Source organism: Trachurus japonicus, chromosome 10, assembly GCF_045865225.1.
Source record: "Trachurus japonicus isolate A0001 chromosome 10, Traja_1.0".
Classification (NCBI taxonomy): Eukaryota; Metazoa; Chordata; class Actinopteri; order Carangiformes; family Carangidae; genus Trachurus; species Trachurus japonicus.
In genome coordinates, this window is record NC_140916.1 from 29802413 (window position 1) to 29818116 (window position 15704).

General features: G+C 40.8%; 1 protein-coding gene across 1 annotated transcript; it reads left to right on the top strand.

The window, feature by feature from the left end:
* The first annotated feature begins 48 nt into the window (after positions 1-48).
* On the top strand, positions 49-10613 carry ptcd3 (pentatricopeptide repeat domain 3). The gene is made up of 23 exons (XM_085788548.1): positions 49-150; positions 518-570; positions 1119-1158; positions 1284-1329; positions 1432-1500; positions 2115-2219; positions 2528-2651; positions 2741-2847; positions 2939-3097; positions 3209-3269; positions 4166-4248; positions 4493-4637; positions 4734-4784; positions 4868-4957; positions 5470-5498; positions 5855-5961; positions 6146-6224; positions 7464-7554; positions 7676-7761; positions 7851-7996; positions 8077-8118; positions 8813-8971; positions 9859-10613. Exons 1-23 carry the CDS (start codon positions 62-64, stop codon positions 9902-9904), a joined length of 2007 nt encoding a protein of 668 aa, XP_085644674.1. The 5' UTR covers positions 49-61; the 3' UTR covers positions 9905-10613.
* The last annotated feature ends 5091 nt before the right edge of the window (positions 10614-15704 follow it).

A 15704-nucleotide genomic window follows, 5' to 3' on the forward strand; every position in this document is an offset into this window, starting at 1 on the left:
CACCCCCCTTTTTTCGGTCGGTTTGGTTTCTTCCTCCCAGAAGCCTTCAGTGTGTAGCAACATGGCGGCGTCCGGGAAGCACGTAGGGCATTGCATCCAGAGAAACGGGCGATTTGTGATAAATAACTTGGAGCAGTTGTGGGGACACAGGTAGGAAGTTATTTACAGATGTGTTTTGAGCCATATTTTTTATTCACTTGCCTTTTATAATATTTTATTTGCTCGCTGTACGAGTGTGACAGCTGCAGCATCGTCTGACAGGAGGTCATGTCTCAGGATACTGAGCCTACATCACTGCAGCAAACTGCTCATATGGAGGCAGAGACAGTGTGGGGTGTTTAGGGTTTATTATCTTCATCAGTGGGTTGAACACAGGACTTTATTCGTTTTAATAGAATTATTAATAAACAGTAGATGCTACATGTGCGACAAGGTTACCTGCAGCTAGCCAGAGGACTGTCAATGAAGAAGTAGACTTTCTAACATGTAAGCTGTAAATGTTTCTTCTGTTCTCCAGGAGCTTTGGCTGGACTTCAGCTCTGCGACAACAAGCTGCTGAGGCTAATAAGGGTGAGAAAGAGGGTTATTTTTATTGTTTGACTTAACTTTGGCCAAACTACCAATGTGAGAGGTTTTTTTCAAGATGTGAAGTCTGGCAACACTCTTGTTTATTGTCAACAAACCCCCTGAAAAACCAAAACCTTGAATGAACATAAGTATTGCTTATAATGACTAAACTTCATTGCTGTCCAGAAACTACTGTAAATGCATCAGCGCTAACATGTCTCTTCATAAATATGACCATATGTCTCTTCATTACTGGAAAAACATTTTCAATGTGGTGGTTTTTGATTTAATTCAACTTACACTGCCCTGCTCTCTGTAGACTACTCTGTCCCCACCAAATGCCTTTAAAGATATTTACTTTCTATACAAATAAATGGGCTGAGAATGAGACATGGTAGAAAGTGCTGACAGGTTTGGTCTGAAGTGAAATTCATTGTCAATAACGAATAAAACCAATTGAATTGTTTACCAGAGTTTAATCTAGATTTTGGATTAAATGCATAATGGTATTTTAACATTAAAATCCTGCATCTTCCTCCATGGTTTTGCAGAATCTACAGAGAATATTGTCATCCCCAGGAAGAAAACATGGTACGTGAAGTTTTCGGTGTCGTTGACGACAGGCAGCCAGATGGCGCTCTTTCATCAGATCTAAAATCAAGACAAGTATTTATATTTGCATAAAGTCTCAGGTTTCTTGTTTCTTGAATGAACAGGAGCAAAGAGGCGGTGCTGGAGGCTCTGGCTTCGACCGTCGGCAGGGTGAGAGCGCTCTCCCATCTGTCAGATTGCTCTTTACACTGTCCCTATCAAATTGTATATTAGTTTGTCTATTTGCTCACTGTCTCCTCCTCCCATCACCAGGACCCCACAGCGTATCACTACCGGTTCCAGGATGACTCCTACCTCTCTCCCAGGACCGCTACTGAGTTTGTACGTCCAAGATTATTACATTTTACAAACGTTGCCTAGTTTTTATCAGTTATATTGATGTCTGTAGGGGACCCAGTTTAAACCAACAGTTTGAAACTAATATGTTTTAATTAATGTAGAAAGGGTATTCATTTTGGTGGCCCAAGATCTGGTATCACACGTAACAGATATTATGTGATGTATTAACATTTTTCAATACCATCGGAATTAACTTCTGGTTATTGAAATCATTTCCATCAGAATTTAATGGTTGTTTACACCCTGTATGCATAGTGGACAAATTGACCGAAGCCAAAATATGCCCTTTTCAATGTATACATGGCAAGAAAAGAAACCTAACCCTATGCCATTTATGTCTACTCTGTTGTTGTTGTTGTCATTACTTCCCCCTGTGGTTTCAAGGCTACTCTTTTCCATGGATTTTTTGTCCCGTTTGCAAATAGCAAAAACGGTTATAACATTGTTTTAATCATAAGACTGAGAACATGTAGAGTTCACACTACTGTTGTATTCTTAATGTAACTAAAGATAGTTATAGAAACAAGAGATACAATCTACCACTGTGGGTTATTTTTATAACTGATGTATGGTGCTCTCTCTCTCTCTCTCTGCAGAAGTTGTACTCTCTCTCTCAGGAGTCTGGCAAGTCTGCAGCCAAATACTTTATCAACAGTAATCCCAAGTTCTTCACTAAAGACTTTGCTGAACCACACATACCAGTAAGAAACCAACTAACTACACATACACATCTGTAATGAGAATAATAAAGACCAGAGGTTATGCATATGATTTGAACAGCTTAAGCCAACACAGTTTGAGCAGCATAAATTATAGCTACTACTACTATAATAAAAAATATATCAATGTTTTAAAAGTGCTGACGTTAGAAGAGTGGATAGTTAAGTTATCTGCATAAACCTAAGTCATCTAAGCAGCCTGTAGTGGGTGAGACCTTCAGTCAGAGCTATAGTGATAGTTTGTATTGTATTGTATTGTATTGTTGGTACTGTTTTGTGTGTGTGTGTAGTGTCTGATGCCAGAGACAGTGTCACTGCAACATGAGGAGGTGAGCGAGGACGCACTGAAAGAACGAATCAACTTGAGGAAAGTTACAGCTGCTGTGGACATGTACGACCAGCTGCTGCAAGCTGGTGAGGTCACACACACGCAGCATACAATGTCTTCTCCCTTTTGCGAATGTTAGCATAATCTGTCACTACAATTGTTCTCTTTTTTCCAGGTACAACAATCTCCATGGAAACAACGCGTGACCTGTTAGACCTGATCTGTCTCTACGGCGACAGAGACCCCGAGCAGGACGATACAGCGCCGACAACAGAGGAGACGGTGAGTCATCAGTGATGCCCACCTCAGGTTCGGCTCCTCAAACATCAAATCGTGTATTTTTATTTTGGTCACATCCTTGTGTGTTCAACAGGAGTCGGGAGAGGAGGCGAAACCGAAGAGGAAGTCCCATCGAGCTTCGGATCTCATGAAGACCACCTGGAAAGAAAACAACAACGCTGAGAGAATCTTTAACCTGCTGCCGGAGAAAGACACACAGTGTTACTCTGCTCTGATCAGAGGCATGGTGAAGGTATGAGCAGATCCACTGCTATGTTGGTAGAGATGATCGCAGCAGCCGCAGACAGGAAGTGAAATCACTGCATCTTAGATTCATCACTTGTCTGTGTTTGTCTCTCCTCAGCATGAAGCACATGCAAAGGCCTTTAGCACGTACACTGACATGCTCAACAACAGAGTGACAGGTGAGTGGTGACGAGAGAGGAAACAGAATTGTGTTGAAACGCACTATTCATAGTAGAAACTTCTGTTTCAGATAATAATGTGCATGTTACAGTTTTGATAATGATACTTCATAATTTTCTACATTGCTTTAAAAATCCAAAATTATCAAAATCCAAAAAAGCAAAATTATAAAAATGACTGATTTGTATGGGCAGGTATTATCTTATTTTACATTATGGATAGTGCAGCTTCACCATGAAAGGTGCATTAATAATAATAGTTCAACATTTTGGCAAATTGGCCCATTGCCATAATCCCTATAGTCATAGCAGAAGGTTCGTTACTGTTAATTGTCGGTGCAAGCTATTTTTAGAACAGCGGAGCAGAGCCGCGAGCTGATAAGACAAAGTTGTTTTTGAGGTAAATTCATGCAAAACTGCTGATGGATGTTCCCATCGGGGGCAGTCTTTTGGCAAGCAGTCTCTGCATTTGCCTCTAAAACAACTCTGTCGGGTAACGTTCTGTTATTATCTCATAGCGTGGTGAATGTGCAGGTCACAAGTTGTCCACCAGAGCGTTTTGGAGTTGTTGGATTGTGTATTTGATGAGTTTGATGAGGGAAACCAAGAAATCCCATTAGCCTCCGTAGCGTAGCTCTGAGCAGCTCGCGGCTCTGCTCTGCCGTTCTAAAAATAGCTTGCACTGACAAATAACGGTAACAAACCTACTCCTGTGACTATAGGGATTATGGCAATGGGCCAATTTGCCAAAATGTTGAACTATCCCTTTAAGTGTCACAGTTAGAAATCATGACTGTTCACTGATTCTTTAATTCAAGACATGACTTCATAATCTGAGCGACAAGTTGATTGAGAGCATCGATGACAACAATGACTAACAAAGCCTCTGTCTCCAGCTGACGTCCACATCTACAACGCACTGATCTTAGCAGCTCAACATGTCAGAGAAAAAAAGAATGAGAGATGGGACCTGATCGCTGTAAGTTAATGATTCAGACACACGTCCAGGCCACATTCTCATGTTATTTCAGTATCATTTGAACATCATTTGATGCAACATGTTTATATGCTCATATTAATCCGTTTTTGAATACACTTTGCTCTGAAATGTGACATTAAAAGTTCCCAATGTTGCATTTTCAGAAGCTCAGCCATCAGGTGAAATACTTTCACACTTTCACACACCCTCTGATGACTTGTCGTGTGTCTCTCTTTGCATACAGGAGTTGTTGACGGAGATGAATCAGCAGAAGATCCGTCCCAGCCTGATGACCTTTAACTGCATCCTTAAAGCTCTGAGACGCTGCGGCGCTATGGCCAGAACGAAATGTCTGCAAACCCTGAATGAGATGAAGGCTTTAGGAATAGGTAACTATGAGCACACAACACACACATTTACTGTAGGCTGTAAACACTTGATATATTGTAATGGAATCCCAAAATGTTTCGTCTGTGTGTGTTCAGAGCCCAGCCTGGCCACCTACGACCACATCCTGACAATCACCTACAGATCAGGTAAACACTGTAGTGGCCGTTCATACTCCAGCCTGCAGTGTTGTTTTTTTTGACTCGTAGTAAATGCTTTTGTGTCTTCTCAGCCTTCTCTGGCCCCAGGAACATGGACATCTTACAGCACGTCATGTCAGAGCTGGAGGGACGCAGCTTCACCTGTCAGGACCCTGGAGACGGTAGGTGGAGGACGGTGTCTCTGTGTGTTTTTCAACACGTGGTATTGAATTGTGTATAGGTTAACGCTGCTTTCATAGACTCTTGTCATTGCCAAACACTTGGGACGTTCTCTCCACACCTCAGATCAAACCAACCTCTGCTTCTGTTGCTCTGATGTTGCCGGTTATTATTCCACTGTAGGTTAAAGTCTGATCAGTAGTCCGTCTTCCATGATAGTAACCTCCTTTTGTCCTAACAATCTTGAATCCACTGCTGCCTTTCTGTGCTTCATCTGTAGGAACTGTTTTGCATCCATTTGCCATGGGAAGCTATGTGTTAGCCTCCATTCCCACCATAGAATTAGGATGATTTTTCAGTTTTTGGTGATCTAAATGTTTATTTTATGTATTTATTTATTGCTACATCTGTCAGTTTAACATATTTTTTTGCACTATTTAAGATTATTCACTGGACTTGAATATACCACCTTCTACTGTACATACTGACTCATTCTCTCTCCTCTTCTTTCTAGTTATGTTCTTCACCACTGCAATGAAAATAGTGAGTCTTTTTTTCATTACTTATATTGTGTAAAGATTTGTCCTCATTGTGTTTTTGCAATCAAATCACAAATGAAGAGTTTATTATTATCAAGTGTTTATGGCTTTTGCTTATGCTACATTTATACAAGGATTACTGTCAAAACCTATTTTTAATGATAATAATTTAGATAAAGGCTGATTTTAGCTGCTTTAGTATTTATTTCATTTGTTTGATGAGCACTTAGAGGATTTTAGAGGACAAGAGTCTTAAACTAGTCTCAGAATAAACAGCCAGGCTTGTTCTCTCCATCCGTCCACTGTAAACGTGCAGCTGGTCTACATCTGTTCATGTACCTGACCTGTTTGTCCCCACAGTGTCTGGACAATAAAGATCTGGAGATGGGTTATAAAGTACAGAGTCTGCTGGAGGTGGGGGAGAACTGGAGGCTGCTGGGAGATCCTTTCCACCAGAGCCTTTACTAGTGAGTAACAACAACAAAAAAAGCTTCCACCAACACAGATTAATATTAATCAATCACATCTAAGTTACAGATATCTAGTGATGACGTACAGCAAATTATGAAGGTCTCTGGTGTAAATACACCAGATGAGTTTCTGCTCTGTAGTCCTGTGTGATTGGACCTCTGCCCTCTCTCGTCTCTCCAGCGGTCTCTTCTTCAACCTGCTCTGCCTGATGGAGCACATCGACGTGGTGCTCAAGTGGTACAAACAGCTCGTTCCCTCGGTCAGTACATCTCTGCACCTCTTCACTTCATCCATATGGAAATACCTTCTTCAGCTGGTACCTCAGCCCTGATCCCCACAACAGGGTGTTACGCTGCGTTCGATTGCACTCGGCACTCGGAAAGATCCGGGTCAGAAATTCCGACTTCCGATGTTTCATTGCGCAACCTCGGAAAACATGGCCGGCCACAGTAAGGTGATGTTTGTTTGGATGTCTTTGAGCATCAAAAAGTACTGTCGGGGAAGTATATCAGCTACATAAGGGAGAGAGAGAAAGTGTGTTTTTTCGTCCCTACTACATACGCGCACAGACCTTTTTAAATCACAATTTAACAGAGTGGGAATGGAAATGCCACTGCAAAGTAATTCTACACTTTTAGGAGCAAAAATGCTAAATTAGACGACACATAACAGTAAAAGTTGAGGAGAAAGTGCGACGCCATTTTGCTTTGACGTAATTCCGACCGACTCGGGCTGCTTGGATCCTACCCAAATTCCCGTGCTCAAGGGCCGTTGTGTTGCACTTTTCCGATTCGGAGGTCGGATCTTTCCGAGTTCCGAGTGCAATCGAACGCAGCATTAGTCTTTGACTTAGTGGAGCTCACTTGAGTTGTTACACTGTTATAAGGTCACATGGCATATCTCATAGATGAGGTGAGACCGATGTTTCTGCCCACGATTCATTGTGATGTCCACGTAATGTATGAAGTGAAAGTTCCATGTTTTTTTTTTTGATGAATAAGTCAGTCTAGGCTCCATACTGCTCTCAGCCCCACTCCCAAGCCCCGCCCACCTGGACCCACCATCCAACACTACAGAATTTGGTTTTTCTAAGTGTTTACCTAAAGTATGATGTATTTTTATTAGCACACTCAGGAAACAGTTGGTGTCAGCCAATCAGAGGAGAGGAGTCTCTGAGCCTCTTTTCTGATTGGCTGACACCACCGTGTTGTTACTAGAGCTGCTCACAAAGGAGATGGAAAACTACACCGAGATGGGTTTTGGTTCTTAAAAGTACAATATATCCTCTTGGATGAAAGGAATGTGTCAACACTTCATATAGAACAAAGGAGATGTGGGAGATTTCACCACTGCCGGTCTTCATTTGACCTCGACTGTTTGTTTTTTTTGTTTCTCAAAAAACTCAAGATCTTGATTCATGAGGATTTAGCTTTGGGATTTCAACATGCCATGTCCAGGACAGTGTGTTAACAGTGTGTTTCATGTTTCATGTTTCCAGTTGTACTACCCGAACATTCAGGCCCTGAAGGACCTGCTGCAGGCTCTGGACACAGACAGCCGCCTTGATTTGCTGCCCCAGATATGGAAAGGTGAGTTTAAAGCTGACCTACCTACACTCACTCATCATACTAACACGGATACCACTGCCCTCTCCGTCCTTACTCATCAGTCAGATCATCATGAAGTGATGCCATCTGCTCCTTCTTCCAGATATCCGCTCCATGGGACATGATAATAAGTTAGATCTGGTGGAGGAGGTGCTCTCGCTCATGGCCAGAGAGAACCACAGTCCTGAGGTCAGTGAGGGGAACAGGCGGGAGTGTCCACAGGTTTCCTCCTTCTCTGGCACTGTGAAAATAAATGTACTATGTGTGTGTGTCCGCAGCTTCAGGAGTCTTTTGCAACGTGTGCTCTGGAGATAAAGAAGATGTTCGATGGTGAGAGACGGAGGCCCAGTCTGGAGTGGACCACTTCTGCTCTCAAACAAATCACCACCCTGCTGCTGAGAGCCGACATGACCCAACAGGCCTGGTGAGACGCGTCCGTCATGTCTGTCCTTTCACAGCCCAGCTTGTTCAGGTCAAACAGATCTAAACTGCTTCTCTCTGCAGGGAGATGCTGCAGCTCTTCAAATCCAACAACAGAGTCCCTTCGTAAGTCTCCACCCAAACTACAAACCACACAATAAAGCCACCTCAGAGCTCTGATTGATGACATGTTTGTCATTTCGCACATAAACAGAAAATGATTATAATAACAAATCAGAAAAAATAATGACATTCTCCAGCTGGTGAATTGCAATTATTTTGTTTTAATCATTAACAGTAAACACATTAACAGTGATGGGAATAACAGCGTTATAAAATAACACCATTACTTACGGCACTACTTTTTTCAGTAACGAGTAATCAAGAAAGTTACTGTTTCCCCCGTTATAACAAAGTTACTGTAACTGACAATAAAATGTGCCATTACTTGACTCAAGCAGTACCGTCACAAAATAATAATACACCCTTTAAAGTGTACATTATATACATCTTTTTTCAGTCCATCAACTAGTAGGAAAAAAGGCGTAAACAATGGTTTAGGGGGGAGTCCAAGTAATTTGACATGTTTGAGCAAAACTTACTTTTCCTGGTAATTAGTTACTTTTATAATGTAGTAATTCAGTTACTAACTCAGCTACTTTTTTGGGGAAGGTAACTAGTAACCAAAAATAATTGTTTTTTAAAAGTAATGGGCCCAACACTGCACATTAATATGAGGTAACGATGATGTAGTTGGACATAGATCAGGGATAAATGTTCAGTTTGTGACTGTGTGTTTCCTCCTGTGTGACTGCCCCAGCGGGAAGCTGTTGGAAGACGCCCTGACAGCGTTTCACAGAGACGGCTCTCCCCAGAGAGCGGTGGACCTGGTTCAGCTATCTGCAGCCTTCTGTCTGCCAGAGACGGCAAAGCTGGCCACGCGAGCACTGGCTGAGTTCGATCTGACCGAGGAGCAGAGGTAAACTCAGTGAGGAGGAAATGAAGCTACACATACGTACAGGAGGGGTTTCAGAGACAAAGTTGTTGAATTTTCAAATATTTATTTTTATTTGTGTCTGTTGTATTTTTGAGAAAAAACACCTGGGTCCATTTTTTTAATTAGTTTATTTGAAAAGGAACAGTGTACATTAACAAAACATTGTACAAACAAACGTAAATGTACCTTTAGTTAGCTTAGAGGCTAACATTCATTGGTAGTCCCTCTGCCTGATGTTAAAGGGAATCCTATAAGACATGGATCTAAAAACTTCATGTGTTGTGAGTTCAAGCATCGAGGATTCTGTCGCTGTGTCTCATTTCCAGTGACGGGAATAACGGCGCTATATATAAACAACCTTACTAACGGCGCTACTTTTTCCAGTAACAAGTAATCAAAAAAGTTACTGGTTCCCTGTTGTAACGCCATTACCGTAACTGACAAAAAAATGCCCCGTTACTTGACTGAAGAAGTCCCGTCACAAAATAATCCTCATAGTAACGAGCCTGCTTGTGTGGAGGAATACTGAGTGAGTTGGTTAGTTCCAGATAAAGTTAGAGGTTAGGATGGGGAGTCCAAGTAATTTGACATATTTGAACATATAGTTACTTTTCCCTTGTAATTAGTTACTTTTATAATGTAGTAACTTAGTGACTTTTTGTGAAAAGTAATGAGTAACCATAACTACTAATCCTTCAGTGGCTCAATATGAAGAGCATCACAGCCACAACCAGGCTGTCCCATTAATAAATAAATAAATAAAATTACTTCATTTACATCGCTGGGAAATGCAAAGACAATCTCTGGTCTTGGTTGAGTGGATGTAATTTTCACACACACTTCTTATCTTGTTTGTCCGTCCAACGCAGAGCCGTATTATCTGAGCTGGAATCAGCAGGAGAGTCGTCCGACTGAAGGAGACGACGCTAGATGAACCACTACGACGCCAACGACTCCCCATACTGAACAAGAAGAAAATATGACAAATCCATAAACTGTACTTATTCCTCTATCTGTGTAATAAAACATTATGTGACATGAGTACAACCTCTCCTGAGGCCTTCTTCTGTGTCTCAGCTAGAGGTCGCTGTTCCCCTTGTTCGGGACATTGTCAGATAGTTCACTTCACATGTGTAACACCATGTGTCACTGAGCAGTTTCTTTCCCACGTTTATTCGTTTCAAAGCTTCAGCCGGGCTGCTACGGAAACCAGACAGTTTATCAGGATGATAAAGCACAATATAAACATCTTCAGCCAATAAAAAGTGATATTGTGAAAACATTAATGGGAAATTTGCATTCAGTGAATCCATAAACATAAACTCCAGAGGAAAAGAGGCAAATTTCTGTCTGTGGTTACTGACCGACTTCCTCACGCTACTGATAAGCTGCTTCCTCCACATGCTGCGTTTAGGGGTCAGGAACACTGTTCGGTCTTTTCAGCGTCTTTGCTGATCCTCACAGCAGCTTTTGTAGGAACATACAGTTGTAAAGACAGTAACGCGTCTGCAGACACAGGTGTGACAGTTTTATGGACAGCAGGTCCAGACAAGACAGTGTCTGGGCTGTGAGTTTGTGTGTGTGTCCTTAGATAAATAAACAACTTAGTAATTGTGTTTATTCCATTGGTTTAATGTCATTATTTATAGAAGCAATTACTCATTAAATATAGGAAACGGCATTGTAATCTGTGCACAGTATGTGTTTAAGTGTGTGTGCTTGAAGGAGATCCTGGGAATTAGTGTGGGTGTGTGTGCGTGTGTGCAAGTCTGCACAGGTGTGTGTCTACATCAGAATGTTTTTTCCCCCTCAACCAATCATCGGCCGAGCTGGTAGCACGACCAAATAAGGACAAATGGGCTAAAGTGAGTGGAAGTGTGTGTGTGAGGACAGAGCGTATTGTTCTCTAGAAGACCTGCCTAAAACCACAGACACACACAACCTAATACATGTATAAACTCTGTTCTGTTGTTCTGTATGTATTATCATAGTTGTGTTGTGTTGTGTTGTGTTGTGTTGTGTTGTGTTGTGTTGTGTTGTGTTGTGTTGTGTTGTGTTGTGTTGTGTTGTGTGACCACACACAGTTTTACCTGTATGGTTAGCAGTGTAGGTGTAGTTAAGAAACACAGTAAGAGCCTGACAGACCAGGCAGGAATAATGGGAGAAGTGTTGAGTTACCGACAGTGAGGAGCTTTTGTTGCCTGGAAGAAAGGCAAAGAAACAAAGTATTTTGTACTCAGCAAGACTGTAAAAAAACAAAAACAAAACAACAGCAGCAGTGGATGTGGGCAGTCACAGGCATTCCTCCTTCTCCCACTCCTTTATATGCAACATGAGTCTACTGTACTGGAGTGGAGGTCAGAGCGCTTCACAAACACAGGATGTGATGGAACATCCTCTAATGCATTTACTACCTCTCCCACAAGGTGCATTTTAACTGTCCTTTCCTTTTACACACTTTACATGCAAGGAAATTGCAGGAGATGCGTATTTGGATGGCTGAAGGCGGAATGTGGGTCATTATAAGATTGTTGTGTTTCTTTTTGATTGATATTGCATTGCTGTAATTCCCCTTGGTACAAATATCTATTTCCATGTGATTTACCTTTATGATATTTCTATTGCATTTTATTTACTTGTACTTTAATTCTTGCTGTCCTGTGTCAGTGAATGTTTTGTTTTGTGGAAAAATGTAAATATCTAAATAAAAAGTTGTTTTTAAAGAAAAGAAAGAAATTGCAGGAGATGGAGGCAAAAAAAACTAATTAAATGAACTTAAATGTTGCTTTCTGATACAAAAACAAAAAAAAAATCAAGAAGAAAGGGGAAATTACTGAAACGGTACTGAAACTCCTTTTGAGTGCATTCACTCAGGCCCAGTGTGCTGAGAAAATAAGAGTCAAGCTGTGATGTTGCCCACAACTGACTGACAGCTGTAACTGTCAGCCAGCTCAGCCAATCCCACACAGTTGGAAAGAGCAAAAGGATGAAAATATTGGCTTGTGGTCTGGTCTCACCACATTATTTCATCCCTAGCTGGAGCTTTTAGTCTCAATAACCACCTAAATGCCACTATTATTAACCTTTAACGCAACTGTCCTTTTACACAACCTTGTGTAACAGCCATTTAAAAGCTGTTGGAGCCATTTACTGCTTGACATGTAAAAACCCACAGCTTCACACAGCTTCTTGCTAAAGGACGCCATGGCACCAAGGAACCCCCAGCAAGCGCTCTGATAGAGGTGAAGGAAATGACTTCACTGACCACTATGCCAACTTGCTCTCACTTTATGAGTTTGGTTATGTTGGGTAAGAAATAGTTCCATATATAGGCTCATTCAGAAAACATGTGGTGAGATCTGGGTGAAGAATTCATCCGTGTCAGCTTCTTCAATCTCAGTTTGGGGCTGAAACCGTCAGAAGTGTCTCATTTTCCATAACTGAGCTGTATAAAGCTGGAGTCACCACCACTGCCTCAGCACAACAACCCAGCCACAAACCATCCACAAACCATCCACGCTTTGACCTGGTGTGAGGTTTACTGGATGATTGACACTCACCAGAGAGGATCACTGCTACACACAAAATGTAATGAGTAAAGTTTGTTTCATGCTGGACCAACAACCAATAACCAATCACATGATATTAAATACATATTGTCATTACAGATGTCCCCTAAACGCCTCATATTAAATGCAATCTTTATATAATCAGGCAGTGTCATTGAGGTTCACATCTGATTTTTATGGGGAGACCAGAGAACAAGAAGCAGTCACAAAGACAATCAACAAAAAAGACAACAGAATGATACCATTGAGGAACTAATAATAAAGATTAATGGTGATAAAATTACATCAAATGATAACATTTTTAAATCTCCTCATTTAACGTAAGAGTTGAGTTTGATGGTCATTCTGTTTAAATGTTACATAGTACTGGACACCGGTTCTGTGTTGGTCCTATTAGGAACACCATTTAGAGGGCTTTACTCTATTATATCTCAACATATGCCTTTTCTGACAGTGCACCTCTGTACGTATATTATGTATCACAAATGTATGAAAAAAGTATGAATAATTCTAATACTAATACTACTAATAATAATTATGATAATAACAATGATAAAGTCACTAATATACATACTGTATATATTATAAATATATAAATATTTTTAAATCAATGTGAAATCTGAAAGGGAGCGAGCACCATAGTTACTGTATGTGACTGCACCTGCATGTTCCTACAGTATGACCAGCAGCAACATTTTGCACGAGTTGAGGGGCCATGGATGGACGAAGGCCTGGAGAAGAATGACTAGACAATTTCTTTTTTCTTAAGTTTGGGGCTTTTTATGCCTGTAGTTGACAGTATAGTTCAGAGAGACAGGAAATGTGGAGGAAGAGAGAGGTGCCGAGGCCGACTGCAGCAAGGACAGTGGAAAAAAAAATATATTTTTTTTATAAACAAGTTTCTTATTTGTAAATTTTCCAACCACAAACACATCATCGACATTGAACCTGTCTGAGTCTGTTAACTACCTACAACACTTTGACACAGGTGGAATTAACGATGTTAACGATGTCTAATGCCAGCCAGGTGTGTGCAGCTCAGGACTCACTGTTATGAACTGTTATGTGACTCAGACACACCGAACTCAACCACCAACTACTATAAGTTGGTGACTATAAGTTGTCATGTTTGATCAAACCTCAGAGAGTGATAAGTCATTGTACAGTGCAGTGCGTGTATCGTACAACAATGGTTAATGAATGTTTTGTGAAGACAAACCACAAACAAATAGAGTCTTGATATTCAAAATCATCACCACTGGCACATTGTGAAGCAGATGCAACAGTATCAGCTTCTGTCACGCATTTGTGTGTGTGTGTGTGTGTGTGTGTGTGTGTGTGTGTGTGTGTGTGTGTGTGCGTGTGTGTGCGTGTGTGTTTGGTTTATGAGTCATAGAAGCATGTGTTTAAAGCATTCACCGCATCCTGCCAAAACAGCACAATGCTCACTCTTTCAGTCCCTCTCTCTCTTTCTCCTTCACTTCTGCTTCCTTCCCATCAGTGTCTTTCTCTCTCTCTCTCTCTCTCACACACACACACACACACACATATGCGTGTCAACAATAGTGAATTGACCAACTTTATTTATTTGGCTTGCTGACATATTAACAACATTATCACATGAGCCAGTCATCAACTCGCAGCTCCGGTAATATCCGACATCCATGTGTCAAAGTAAACACATGGCAACACACACCATCAGCTGTGGGTTCAATTACGTAACACACTCACATTCCATCAGTCAGTTGATTACATGTTTGTGTTATTATGGGCAATTTGCAACAATTTAACATGAATGATGACTTTATTGCAGTGTTACATCGTATTTCTCAAAATAAAAAAGGGCACTGCAGACATAATGGTTCAAGAAAATCTCCTTTGTCACACAACTGATCATTTTGTTTGTTTTTGATAGCACAGAGGGTTAGCGTTTATCAATTTTTGACTGAGGGAGGAAGCTGCACATGAAGAAAATGCAAACCCCACCCAGAAAAGCCCAAGGCACAGGAATCGAACCTAGAACCTTCTTGCTGAGACGAAACCACTGTTCCACCGTGCCACCCAAAACTGTAACAGTGCAAAAAACACACAAAAAAACACCAAATACTGAACTGAAACAAAAAAATACATTTCATAAAGGTAAAAGCAGTGTCAAGTGAGCCATTGAATCAAACAGCACTTATCAAACATACAAACATGTCTCAACACAGATACCTTACACACAGAAATACACTCATGCATACTCTTAACCATGTGCAGCCAAGAATATATAGAAATAAGAAATAAACACTGTTTTACATGCTTTTATTTGATTTTTATCAACCTAAAATTAAATAAAATTCAACTTTATTTGTTGAGCCTTATGTCTCTTATGCTTTATCTCCCATCTATCCATTGGCTATGCTGCTTATCGATGCAGGATGCCTTACTCCATCACACACAGGATCACATAAATAAACTATCTCACATTCATTCTTATGAAAACTTGCCAATTAACCTAATGTAGATGTGTTTAAACTGCAGGAGAGGAGGAACATGCAGACTCCACAGAGAGAGGCCTCAGGGCCGGGGTTCGAACCTCCTGAAGCTACACCTCTGTCCTGCTGTGCCACCCATGTTCAAACAGATAATGACACCTGTGCTCCTGTTCATAACCTTATTTATTTGAAAGAAACTTCGTCAAGGTATCGATTAACAGAATCGGTCCCACTGATGTTAATAGTGAATTCATTTTTATTGAATGAGGGAATATGTCAGATATTTCCTAAAGGTCTCGGGACCTTTATACTTTGGGGTTTTGGTGCATTAGTCAGATAAACCGACACCAGATGTTTTCCCCAACACTTTATAGACAAAACAATTTATAAAAGAAATAAAGAATATACACCAACAGATACCATATTCATTTACAGCCCTAAATCTATAGCTTTTTGCTTAACAATGTGACTTTTATGGGGGGTGTCGATATTAATATTAACTTCTGTTCATCTATTTCTGCTTCTCAACTAACACCAGATGTGGAAAAGATCTGACTTGTCTGTCAGCTCGTACTCTGCCATTTAATGACATCATTGTCTAGTCTTCTTTTTAACAGTCAGGGACCAATTCACGACTTGGCTGAGGAGGAAAACTTGATATGGGTAGGT